Source organism: Dendropsophus ebraccatus, chromosome 9, assembly GCF_027789765.1.
Source record: "Dendropsophus ebraccatus isolate aDenEbr1 chromosome 9, aDenEbr1.pat, whole genome shotgun sequence".
Taxonomy (NCBI): domain Eukaryota; kingdom Metazoa; phylum Chordata; class Amphibia; order Anura; family Hylidae; genus Dendropsophus; species Dendropsophus ebraccatus.
Window position 1 is genome coordinate 49,118,969 of NC_091462.1, and position 12,909 is coordinate 49,131,877.

General features: G+C 38.7%; 1 protein-coding gene across 15 annotated transcripts in view; it reads right to left on the minus strand.

Annotated features, from left to right (window-relative positions):
- Positions 1–212: 212 nt before the first annotated feature.
- Positions 213–12,909, minus strand: part of MAP2 (microtubule associated protein 2) — a 176,007-nt gene continuing 163,310 nt past the window's right edge. For 12 of the 15 annotated variants that reach the window (XM_069983246.1, XM_069983251.1, XM_069983238.1 and 9 more), the window contains 4 exons: positions 11,112–11,204; positions 9,708–9,789; positions 6,795–6,907; positions 213–4,924 (listed from right to left, as the gene is read on the minus strand). In XM_069983246.1, coding sequence (XP_069839347.1) covers positions 4,709–4,924; positions 6,795–6,907; positions 9,708–9,789; positions 11,112–11,204 — 504 coding nt within the window. In that variant the 3' untranslated portion in view covers positions 213–4,708. The remainder of the gene's footprint in view (positions 4,925–6,794; positions 6,908–9,707; positions 9,790–11,111; positions 11,205–12,909) is intronic. The other 3 variants (XM_069983252.1, XM_069983245.1, XM_069983247.1) reach the window with 2 other exon arrangements.

The window sequence follows — 12,909 nt, forward strand, 5'->3', positions numbered from 1 at the left end:
CTACATACAGATTTATACAACATGCTTATTTCATTGCCTTTTGTACATCTAAGCAGGGAATGCCTACATTATATTAGAAACATGCAGTCCTCATGCATACAGAAGGTCATGGTGTGAACTAAATTGACAGAGAACGTGAACCACCTAAAGAAATTAATTGTCGAACATTTTTTTGTAATTTGCAAATGGTTAAAGGAAAGGAAAAGAATACAGACCATGACAAGCGGTTTATTTTGCAAAACAATCACTATACAGCAACAAATACAATTGCAAATTGGATTGAAAAAACATGAACTAACTACCACCAGCCATTCAATAAACACCTCCCTATGTTTACGGGCTTTAAAAGGTATCAGGTAAATGCACAGGTTTGTAAATCACACCCCTCATAATCCAGGACAGAAGTGATGGACTGAATTTTCTGTTCCATTGCTAAAGTTGAACTTTTTTTTTTTGGTACAGTATAATAAAAGACTGCAACTTCCTACCCTGTAAGTCTATGGTTGGCATTCGAATATTAAGAGGCATTATCATCTAGTTGACTTAAAATTTACATAATTTTTCAAAACTTTTTGACAATTTTATCAAAGTAGTCTGCTACTAAAATATATGTTCACTCTAAAATCAAATTGCGCTTATATCAGATGCAATATATGCTTGCATTTCATTTTGTAGGGTGTCCAGCATTCATAGAGCCCATGAGTCAGAGCAGACAAATCATTTACAAATGTCTTCTACTTCCATTAAAGTAGGAAAGATAAGTACAAATAGTCCCTGTACCTAACCACGAAAAATAAATAATTTTCTAAAGCCCTCCGCTTTACATGGCTAAAACTGGATTGTCATCTCCATGGACTCATTTAATGGTATTTGGCCCGCAAACACAATTACAAACTCTTTGACACCACTGGCCACAAACACTGTCCTAAAGCATTGTGATTCCTAAACCAGTACACTGTACTATCTTTAACTCTTACATAACTAGGTTCATCAACTATGTTCAATGACTTGTCTGGTTTAGAAAACCATACCCTATTTGGGAGTTCTAAGTTAAGAGAAGACTACTTAGGGCCCAGTTAGGTTAGCTGTTATGTTCCATACAGATTACAGCCAAGAGATTACAAAATATAGAAGCAGCCTAAACAGCTGCTATGGGGCCCTTGAAGAGATGAGGTCCAGACAAGGTTATTTCCCCTGCTAAAAGTGCAAATGCACTGGAGAGGGTAGTCTTTTACCAGTTTCTGCCACCCGATAATGAAGAAGGGCCCATCTGTGAAAGGGGAACAGGCTTGTCCACCCTGGGTGGTACCAGGCACCATAATGGTAATCTAAGTTTGACGTAATTTTATGGTACCTTCTCCTTCTCTTCTATTTATACTACTAGACGATTATAACTGGGCCCTTGTGGTCAGCTTATTATTGGGGCACTCCTATAAACAATAGGATCCTTCAAAGTAGAGAAGTAACAATACTCAGTTCTATTGAACGTGTTAATTTCTTATACAGGGTGATTTTGCCCCTAATGTAGCTTTATAGACCAGACATATATCCTTAGGTATGTTATTGCTATAAACTATATGTCATACCCATGTCCTGTAAGTCTTAAAATTCATTTGTCAAAAGGATGCTCATCAACCAGAACGGAAGCAATAAAGTCAGTGTCTTGTCCTAAGCAAAAAGGGAAAGAAAAAAGTCCTCCAATGGCCTGTAAATGACTGTTCTGTCATTGCTAAGATCTGACAAACAGGAAACAATGCAACAGTATCACAATGCTGCTTTCAAGACTACTGGGGAGGTATAGGACAAGCTGCAGGCAGCAAAACCAGACATAGGGCAGCACAGACGTAACATACTACCTTAACTACCATCTGCAAAATTGCAGAACCATGTAATAAAACACTGACCTACTGCATTGCACACATCAGCTAGTACATCTGACCTTAGGCATTAACCAGATTGTAACACACCATCTACCATACGTAGAAAATGAAAACATTTTATGACCATATACAGAACTAAAAGGTTAACCCCCCAGTAAAAGAACATCTGCAGGGTAATCTACTATACTGGTTTTGCAGTAAAACTCTACTGTAAGAACTGGCAACCCTTCTATTCCTTTGGGAGTACTGTACATAGGTGACATAATAGTTGCCCTTTTTGCCAATTGCATATACAGATCCCATTGCTCTTCACAGATAAATTGTGTAGTAAAGCCTACAGTAGAACTAGAACAACCTACATTATTAGAGTTCTACAAGGGTTCCTGGCCAAGTAAACTCCATTAGTCTTCTAGCGCTGTAAACTGTACACACAATGGAGCTCGTATATCAAAACTGTCCTTCTTACCAACAGCAGCTTTTTGTGATACATGAGGCCTACTTAAGTCTTGACTGCTGCAAAATGGTTACATAATGGGACTAGATCATCAAACCTGTCTGTACTTAGAAAAGAGTGGGCAAAAATAGTATGGGCACTAACAAACAGCTCAAAAGAGTCCATCATCAAATGCTCTATTTTATTATAGAAACTGGTCTAATTTTGACAAATAAGACTATATACATTTGGAATTTTATTTTTGGAAATGTATTCCAGCACTTAAATGGGGTGAGGTTAACTTATTTAGTGCAATCAATTTTTGATTCATGGATGCAGCTTTGGAAATTCATTTTCTTTCTAAAAGGTCCTTACTTTAAAAAAGTGACAGCGTAAAATCATTTACATATGACATCATAGTACCTGGATGTCTGATTGATGACTATGAGTCCTATCTCAAACTTCTAACCTTATATCTCAGATGTCTAGCCTTTCAGCTCAGAATTTATTACACTCTCCCCATTGATTTATATTGTGCAAATAATTGTTTTCTAATAATTCAGCTTTGGTTCTTATTTTGACTTGCTATAAATTACTTTACCCTTGAATGAGAGAAAGACATTGTCTGTTCTCCGATTCCTGTACTTACTGTTGTAGTTTCCTAATACTAAGTATAGAGAAGTATTCTTCATCAGGATTCCTTGAGGACATCCTACCAACAGAAGTTTGAAGATGACAAATCATTTTAGTCTCAGCTTTCGGAATGGATAATAAGTGGTGTAATATTTACTATCTTGTGTGACTCCACAATTTGGTTCTCTGGTAGTAAATCTTCACTAGCCCTTTGCTAAGTAATGTATTAGAGTAATGAGTGCACTAGTTACCATCTCGGAATATTAGCACTTGTTATATATCTACCCACAATCAAAGTAATGTTCAACTTCAGCAAGTAGAAAATAAAAATCAGCAACACTTTGCGACTGGATTTTTGCACATGGAAAAGAAAATGGGAACCTTTAGAATTAAAAATCAACTCACACTTCAGCCCTTTCGAAATGAGGAGCAAGAGAAAAGCAGTCATCGACAAAAACAGTTCATTTTTTCGGAGCAATCCAGCTTAGAAAGGGAAATCAAAACAGCCAATGCTTCTTAAGACCCCAGACAGAGCAATTTCATGCTACAGAGCGTTGCTGTGTTTTATCGGAATTTCTTTAAGTACACACTTTTTTTTTTCAATTTTGATTTTTTTTTTTACATAGGAAAAAAAGGAAGCTTTCCTAATATTAAATTATGCCTACCTAAAACTGCTTTACCAAATGGTGCAATAGACACAGATACTGTGAGTAAGAAATGGATTTTTTTCTTCAAGTATATGAAAAGGTTTTGGGAGAATGGATGAAAACATGGCCACAGAGAAATATATATACATCTAGATTAATAATACTGTATCAAACGGGTGGAAAAAAAGTGTTGGAAATGTTTGCCTATGCACAAAGCTAAAGTTTTCTGTTCGTGGCCTCTGCCGCTTGGAAGGTCTGCAATGCACAATATTACAAAGCAAAGCAGGCAATCTAGTAGCTGAAAGACCATTAAATATACAGATACTAGTCATAAAATAAGTGCGTTATGTTAACAGTTGCTCCCTTTCAATGCTGCTCCCCATTTTCACAAAGCACTCTCCTCCAATAGGGAGCATTTCTCCCATTGTACAAGCATGACCGACTGTTCGCTAACAAGAATTGCTTTTTATATTGGATGGTGGTGAGTGTTTGTCTTCTTTATTAAATACTGTTGCACCTCGGTCTTTTGCACAGCAGAAAGCTTCAATGAGTTTGTTAGCATATATGGATTGGGGATTTGATGGAACAAAGAGCTTGACCACTATCTGAACTGAACAGGAAGATGAGCAGCCGCTCTAACAGGACATGGCTCTTACGCAAACTTTGTTCGGGTGGCTGGCAGGCACATGTTGAAATAACACCAAGTATTGTAGGGCTCCATGCAAGACTAGTCAAGAGCAGTGATAAGGACTTGGGTGATGCTTGGAAAGTTTCCTAATATGTGATGTTTGGTCTTCTATTTCCTGTGGAACGTGACAAAGTATGACCAGTTACTATCTGTCTACTTAACCTATTTTTTTTTTTTTACTGCCAGTAACATAATGGGTAAATCTGTCACCTTCACTCGCATTATTATGTATACAATGAACAACCTACTTGTGTATAGGTTTGGCATTATGTGATATTTGCTTCTAGTGTAAAAGGATCTGAAAAGTAATGAATGTGACACCTGCTTTGAGCCCAAATCCTGCCAAGAGCTCATGCGTAAATATTTTCATTATTAATATTATTATTTTTTAAGATTAACTTCATACACTGCTAAAAGTATAACACATTCATAAGCCCTGTTTGGCCAGAGCTGCAGTGACGTCTTCTGCTAGAGTTGCAAGCTGTGGTGATTCTAGCAAGTTGATGCTTCCAGAAGAAGACACATTACTGAGGCGCCGTGGAGAGGCGAGGCTAGAACGACCTGGAGACTGTGTGATTATTTCAGCACCATGGTCAACTCTGGCTCTGGCTTGCTCTCGGAAATGCAATTTCTGGCTGTCTATCTGTCAAAAAAGAGAAAGGATATAGTTTTTAACAAGGCATCAGTTTACCATGCAGCAGGGCAGAGGTCTCTTTTCTATACCATAAAAAATTATTTTAACTCCACACAAAAGCTCAAAAATGACAATATGTTACACAAACAGATGTATTGACTAAGGTGACAATACCACTGTGGACACTGATTCAAATGGCATTGTGTTTCAGTGGAAACCCTGTGGGCTAAGGTCCAACGTTTGCAATATTAATTTCTGAAAGCAGTTTTATAAAAATATCCAAAAAGGCGATTATGCAAAGCAGTTCTCTGATGCCACCTTTTGGAGGTAGTTTTCAAGTTAGTGTTTGAGTCCTTTAAGAAGCCTTAGAACATGACTGGGGTTTAGTAAACCAAGGCTTACTAAATCCCCAGTCATGTTCTAAGGCTTCCTAAAGGAGTTGGGCAATGCTTGGAGGAAAAGCTACCTCCAAAAGTTGGTATTATAAAGCTGCTTTGCAGATTCTCCTTCCTGGAGTCCTGAGCAGAGCCTTCACACATCTTTATAGCACTATCCTCAGGGAGACACATAAACTACCCCTTTGGTCCAATAGTATATTAAGTAATGTTTGTACTGGGAGCTAGATATATTTTTTCTTACTATGCTATTAACTACATGTAGAAGAGGTAACTTCTAGAGTTTTGCCCTTTATATTGCTCTAGTCAAATTGATGTAAGACACGAAGTCTGATCACAGTCTAAGGCTATGTTCACATAGCGTATTTGACCGGCCGTTCTGTGTCCCGGCCGGGTCACGGAACGACCGGTCTCTGAAAAGATCATCTTTCTCTTTTACGAAAAGATACCCTGTGGGAACATAGCCTAACGGTTGAAGCTTTATCTATAGAGAATAAGGTTGAAAAAGACTTATGCCTACCAGGTTCAACCAAGGAATAAGAAGAGAAATGGAAATAACATGTTGCATTTACCAAAAATTATATATGTATTTTAAAATGTTTAAGAGGAGTCTAAAAATGTTTCTACGGGTTGATAAAAACCTATACAATATTCTCCCATTCGTAGAAAGAGGACACATTGGACACAAATAGACTGATGGTTGAACAACCATTAAACAAATAATGAGTCCGTATTACCCATTACAGTCTTTCAAACTGGCCATATATGATCAATGACCACAATTAAAGAGTACAGAACAATCATTCTGGCAATGCCCTCAGAACATTTGTAGATAAAGATCTTTCCTGAACAAAAGTTTTAAACATGGATAACTTTATTTCAGTCTATAAGGGTATGTTCACACTATGGAATCGGCAAGGAATTTCAAATGGAATCCTGTGGATGCCGCTTGAAGTTCCACCTGTCCCACTGATTCAATGTGATTGCTCAAGTGCAATTAAGTGCATGTTAAATATTTGGGCGGAGTTCGGGTTGCAAATTCTTTACCTATTCCATAGTGTGAACCTACCCTAATTCTGTAATCACTTGGTTAGAAAAAAAATTTTCTTCTTCTATTTCACAGGACAAAAAAAATCAGTTTTGTTAATAGTTAACTTGATAACTTTAATCAGCTTTAATTTCTACATGGCTTATGGCAAGATTCACACACACAGTAAAATAAAAGCTGAATGCAACCATAATTTTGAGTAAAAATAAAACAATGTGTGAAGAGATGTAAAAAATACAGCCGTATGTTGCAAAAACAGCTCGTTACATGGACAGTCATACTCAAGTACGGTTGTTATTGCATACAATGTGTGCACTGCTTCCCAATTTGCTGACTTCAATTAAGCCCTATTTACCTTTATTTTACAGTGTGTGAACACGTCCTGAAAGTCCAAAGGCACAAATGTTAGGGAGCAATAAAAATGTTAACCTCTCACCTTGATATTTCCACCACCAGGCATGTGATGAGCATTATCTAGCGAGCCAACCTTAGCGTGGGCTTTTTCTTTGAAATCCAGTTTAACACTCTCAATCTTGACATGGCCACCACCTGTGCAAAATATAGTAAAAATTTAAGATTACCTTATTGACATACGTTTTAGGGTTAATCATGTATCACTGGAATTTCATGTAGCTAAAAAAACGGAGTCTGTTACAAAATATCTGGTTACCAGCATAAAACAAACAGTTAAAGGGGATGTCCAGGGAGTAGAACAGGTCCTACCTGTTCTGCAACTCAGCGTTCCACTTCCTCCCTCTGGCCATTTCGGAAATATACCTTTCCGAAACTAGAGAGGGGCAGGAACATGTTTCAAGCATCACGTGTCGGCAAAGCCAACCTCCTTTTGTCTCACACGGTACCTCTGCAGTGTTGTGTCATCCAAGTTAACTCTACAGTCCCTTCAAACACCTTTGGTGAGGATGCGAGGAGTTGGACCACTGTACATCTACTACTGGAGGATAGGCCATTCATTTTTACAGGCTGGATAACTCTGTTAAGTATTTTTAAGGTTGTATTTAAATTGGTTGTTACCTTCAAATGAGCTTCTTAAACTGATGTTGTCAATTTTACTTAATATTACAACCACTGGGCAACCCTTTACATTTACTTTACTATGGAAGCCGGCAATAATGATTTTGTAGATCACCCACTAATGATAGCTTTACCCTTTACAAGTGATCTCTTTTACTCTTATTGCCCTAATATTGTTACGGTTGCTCAAAAACTAGAGGCCTATAAAGATAATTGACCAATGTAGAACGCTTAAATAAAATGTATGTTGTTGCGGTTTAGCCTGGTAACTTGAGTCTCTAGAGTGCTCTAAATTACCTCAATACATTTCTTTCTTTACTAACATAGCTGACAGCTAAACCACAAAGTATCTATTCATTTTGCTTTTAAGTGCAAGCTGTCTTGCCGGTATAAGGCTGAAAATCACCATAGTGCTATAGTGCAAGTGCCGTGTCAGTCAATTTATCTCTGCTGAAAAAGAATCTAAGCAGAAATTGGTCTCTTGTGGTTGTGTTTAAAATATTGATGTATTATCTAAGTGTGAGAAAATATAAAACACTTGTCAAACGTCAGTTTATGCTGATGATATGTTCTCTTGCAGGCATTAAGTTAGATGATCAACTAATCGGCTGCTAAATCCTCCAATCTAAGCATGACGGTGAAGGCACATGGTCGTATCCGTTATCCTGTATCTGCACTCTGTGCTTTGGTCATCTCTTCATTCTTCTGCTCTTCAATGTACTTGTCTTCTGGCAGCTTCTCAACTGTGCTGAGACGGATTCCTGAGGGATTGGGCTCCCTCTAGTGGCAGGCACACACCTATTCACCTGTATTTAAAGGCTCGGCACACAAGTTGTAGAAAATTCTGGGCTGATGACCTAGGTCATTCATTGCCATCCCTTCCAGACCTTTGTGCTCAGTTGTTGGTGTTGTTCTAGTCAGCAACCATGTCTGTGCTTCTGGCTATCTGCCACTTCCTCGCTTCTTATCGACCTTTAAGGCGCTTGGATCTTTTTCTATTCCTAGTTCTCTGCTCAGATCCAGTCTGAACAATGTCTTCACATTGTATTTTAAAGTGTGACCACAGGGTGACTCCTTTATTTCCTTGAGTCGGTGGTCATCAGTGGCCATCTCTGAGGATAACGACCTTGCGTCAGGCTCTGGTAAGCACCAGGGTCTCCTTAGACTCCACTCCTATGAGAAGGTACGTTGGCACTCCTCAGTGATCCACCCGCTTGTGCCAACTTTACCGTTACAATAACTTCACACACTGCTCTGCCCATGGCTCAATGAGGGCTACATCATGCCCCTTCTTTCTGTCTGTGTGAAGTTGAGCAGAACTCCTCACGTATATTCACCATCACCATATTATGATTACAAAAAATAAAAAAACACAAATATTCAGTATATTGCTATGTATTATGGGCCATATTTTCAGCTTTAAAGCAGCAGCTAATTTTCTTTGAACATAGTCCACAGGTGGCTTTACAACTTAAAGCTGCGTTCACACTACGTATATTTCAGTCAGTATATGTATATTTCAGTCAGTATATTTCAGTCAGTATTGCAACCAAAACCAGGAGTGGATAAAAAACACAGAAAGGATCTGTTCACACAATGTTGAAATTGAGTAGATGGCCGCCATTTAATGGCAAATATTTGCTGTTATTTTAGAACAACGACTGTTATATTGAAATAATGGCCGTTATTTACTGTTATATGGCGGACATCCACTCAATTTCATCATTGTGTGAACAGATCCTTTCTCTGTTTTTAATCCACTCCTGGTTTTGGTTGCAATACTGACTGAAATATACTGACTGAAATATACGTAGTGTGAATGCAGCCTAAAAGCTATATTTTAATACATGGACAATCTTTGGCCTAAAACTGGCTTACATAATTTGCACCACATGTTTTTACGTGTTGTAGACACAGGCCTGTTAGATGATTGGTCGGTCTGAGCCACTGGGATAAATTATTAGGAAAATTATTTGCCAGGTAATTCTCCAGAGGGGCAAATATCATCTGTAGTGCACATACTGTGACTGCCGTATTGGCTACAAACGGCACACAGACTCCTGCGATATGAAATAAATTGCCCATTTTATTTCACTTTTTGGGTCTACATTTTGATCATATCTAATAAAAGTTACATTTTAGCCACTGGAGAAAAACAGGTATATTAACTAGGTTCTACCTAAAAGCATTCTTCTCAAGTATATTACCACCTCCGAGCCAAAGGCACAGGGTCTAAAATGCAACCTGTCTCTTAATATTCAGGACAGTTCTGACAAATTCAGAACAATAAAATGAATGGTTATGGGGATCTCTTTACCTGGCCTATGGCGAATGTTCTTCAAGGATCCACATTTTGATGTTACATGGCTAAGATCAATCTTCTTGCTAACAATATGGATCTGTAATGATAGAGCAAATAAATAAAGTTAGATATATAGAAACGAAATTATTATGACCTCTGGATGGGATTAGGGAAGAAGTTGCTGAATAATTTGAAAAAAAGACTTGCTTCATGCTATAGTGGTAGTGAGAACAAACAGAGGTTAGTGTTGTAGCAGGTAGTGAAGCAAGTAGCTACATTAAATTTATACAACAGTGGTTAATGTGCAAGAAGAGGTTACAATACAAGTTAATAAAACAGGAATAAGGAATTCTTTTCACCCTGCGTCAATCAATTTTGAAGATATGACAATAAGTAAATGCTTCTTTGAGCGGAGAGCGGCGGCTGCAGAGGAGCGTGCACCCTCTCATTCACTGTGGGACACTGAGCATGGCGGGATTCCCACATACTTACTCAGTGTGAACATACCCTAAGAACTACTGGAAAGAAAATATGCTAATCTAGCAGACTAATTGGGACCATGGCCTCTTATTTTTGTTGGCTACAAGGGATATATGTGGCCACCTTATGCTATCCTGCGTTATTGTCTAATGACAGGTGGTTTCACTAGGTTTATACCAGATGCATGATGATCTTCTGATCCCTGTGCCAGATATAACATCAGGAGGCATTCTTGAAATAAACTACCCCATTAAAATCATTTCCCAATCGGTACCGGTCTGAACACTTAGACCTGGACCGATCAACACCTTTGGCATGTCTCTATGACATGTCAAACTTTTTTACAAATTACAGTGACAGTAATTTTTCTAGCAAGCCATAGGTTGCCATGTTTCATTTTAGAAAAAACTAGAAATTACCTAATAATCACTAAAAATTTTTATTATCGGCTTGATATATATGCTGATATTATCTTTAACCTAATATCCTGCTAATGTGGCCAGGCTGTAAAGGTCCACATACACAATAAGTTGGTTGAACATGATATCAGGACGAACTGACTGTCTAATGTGTATGGCGGCCTCCTGACTCTCCTTTGACATATGATGTCAGGGAAGAGAAAAATCGGAAAAATTGTATTTCTACTGCAACCCTTTTGTTCTTGAAGAGATAAGCTAGATGTCTAGCAGCAGGTTATCCCCTCTTTTTCCAACACATGAGCACTTAGTCAACCCAAGCGCTCATGTGTATGGGGGGAGACTGCTGACAGCTGATAGCTACTTCATGTGCATGGGTGAACATTTAAGAAACAGACAAAGACAGAACAGGTGCGTAAAGGTTAGACGTGGTAAAAAAAAGTGTGAAGCCTTAAAGGACCTTTAGAAGGAGCACCAAGGAAGTGTTGGAGGAGATTCCATCATAAAGTGAGCCCTTACTTACTTCACCTCCCCCAGCATTATGAGTGATGTTATCCTTGGAACCACAACGAGACTGAACAGCACTATAATCAATCTTCTCACTTATGATTTTAACCTAAAAGGAACAGGAGGCAGAGTAAGCGTGTTCTAATGAGAAGAGGTAGCAGCAAACTACTTACTGCTACCAATGGGTGGCCCTAAACATAGAAAGCAATCCACACATTTCTATCCTATGCTTTCTATAATGCACAAATATTGGTGAATTTGTGCTTCACTCACTGTGTATTACTTAGCTGACACCATTGGATAGCTGTTAGAGTAGAAAAGCAAACTGTATCTTCCCTGGGGCTAATGGTGGATGGCCAGGTTATAAAATTTTTTTATTTCTCTGTCAAGTGTCAAGGAGGTGAGGCCACACTGCTGAAGTGTCACAGTCTGGAATCCATGCCAGCGCACTTTGGTAAGCCCTCTACAAAGAGGGTCTAGAAGGGGGTGGACCCTGTGGTGATCAGTGATTACAGTGTGCATAGAAACTGATCTAATGATTCGTAATGTATTGTTTCAGAAGACAATATAAAATGAATCCCCTGAAATCAGTTATTGTGGTAAACTACAATATAGGATATGTTGGATGTGGAATCCAGTCGGTGATTCTAGGAGAAATTTAGTGGATTCAGGAGTCTCATCGACTGGATTCTGCATCCTACCTCTTATGAAGATATGCCAGTTACCCAGATAAGTGGAAGGCAGCAGACGGTCTATTTGTAAAAGCTTCAGGCAGCACCATGCCCGCAGCATGAATGCCCATATCAGAACTCCTATATCCCAAGAAAACTGCACTTTGGTGTTTTTATTTCTAAAGTGACTCTAAGCTATAGTATAGCTTCACAAGCTCTAAAACTCCACCTCTGACCTTTTTTTTTTTGTGCTTTTAGAGCTTTTGTGTGGTCTTTATGTGTAAGTTCACCATATCTCTTTAAGGCCCTTTGTTAAGACTAAAAAAAATTCTGCATTTAAACCTGAACAAATTTGTATATACGATACAGAGTTATACAGTGGGGAAAAAAAGTATTTAGTCAGTCACCAATAGTGCAAGTTCCACCACTTAAAAAGATGAGAGAGGCCTGTAATTGACACCATATGTAGACCTCAACTATGGGAGACAAAATGAGAAAACAAATTATGGTGGAAAATATGTATTTGGTCAGTAACAAAATTTCATCTCAATACTTTGTTATATATCCTTTGTTGGCAATGACAGAGGTCAAACGTTTTGGTTTCATCAGACCATAGGACATTCTCCCAATACTCTTCTGGATCATCCAAATGCTCTCTAGCAAACTTCAGACGTGCCCGGACATGTACTGGCTTAAGCAGTGGGACACATCTGGCACTGCAGGATCTGAGTCCCTGGCGGCGTAGTGTGTTACTGATGGTAAGCTTTGTTACATTGGTCCCAGCTCTCTGCAGTTCATTCACTTGGTCCCCCCGCGTGGTTCTGGGATTTTTGCTCACCGTTCTTGTGATCATTTTGACCCCACGGGGTGAGATTTTGCGTGGAGCCCCAGATCGAGGGAGATTATCAGTGGTCTTGTATGTCTTCCATTTTCTATTTATTGCTCCCACAGTTGATTTCTTCACTCCAAGCTGGTTACCAATTGCAGATTCAGTCTTCCCAGCCTGGTGCAGGGCTACAATTTTGTTTCTGGTGTCCTTTGACAGCTCTTTGGTCTTCACCATAGTGGAGTTTGGAGTCTGACTGTTTGAGGGTGTGCACAGGTGTCTTTTTATACTGATAACAAGTTTAAACAGGTGCCATT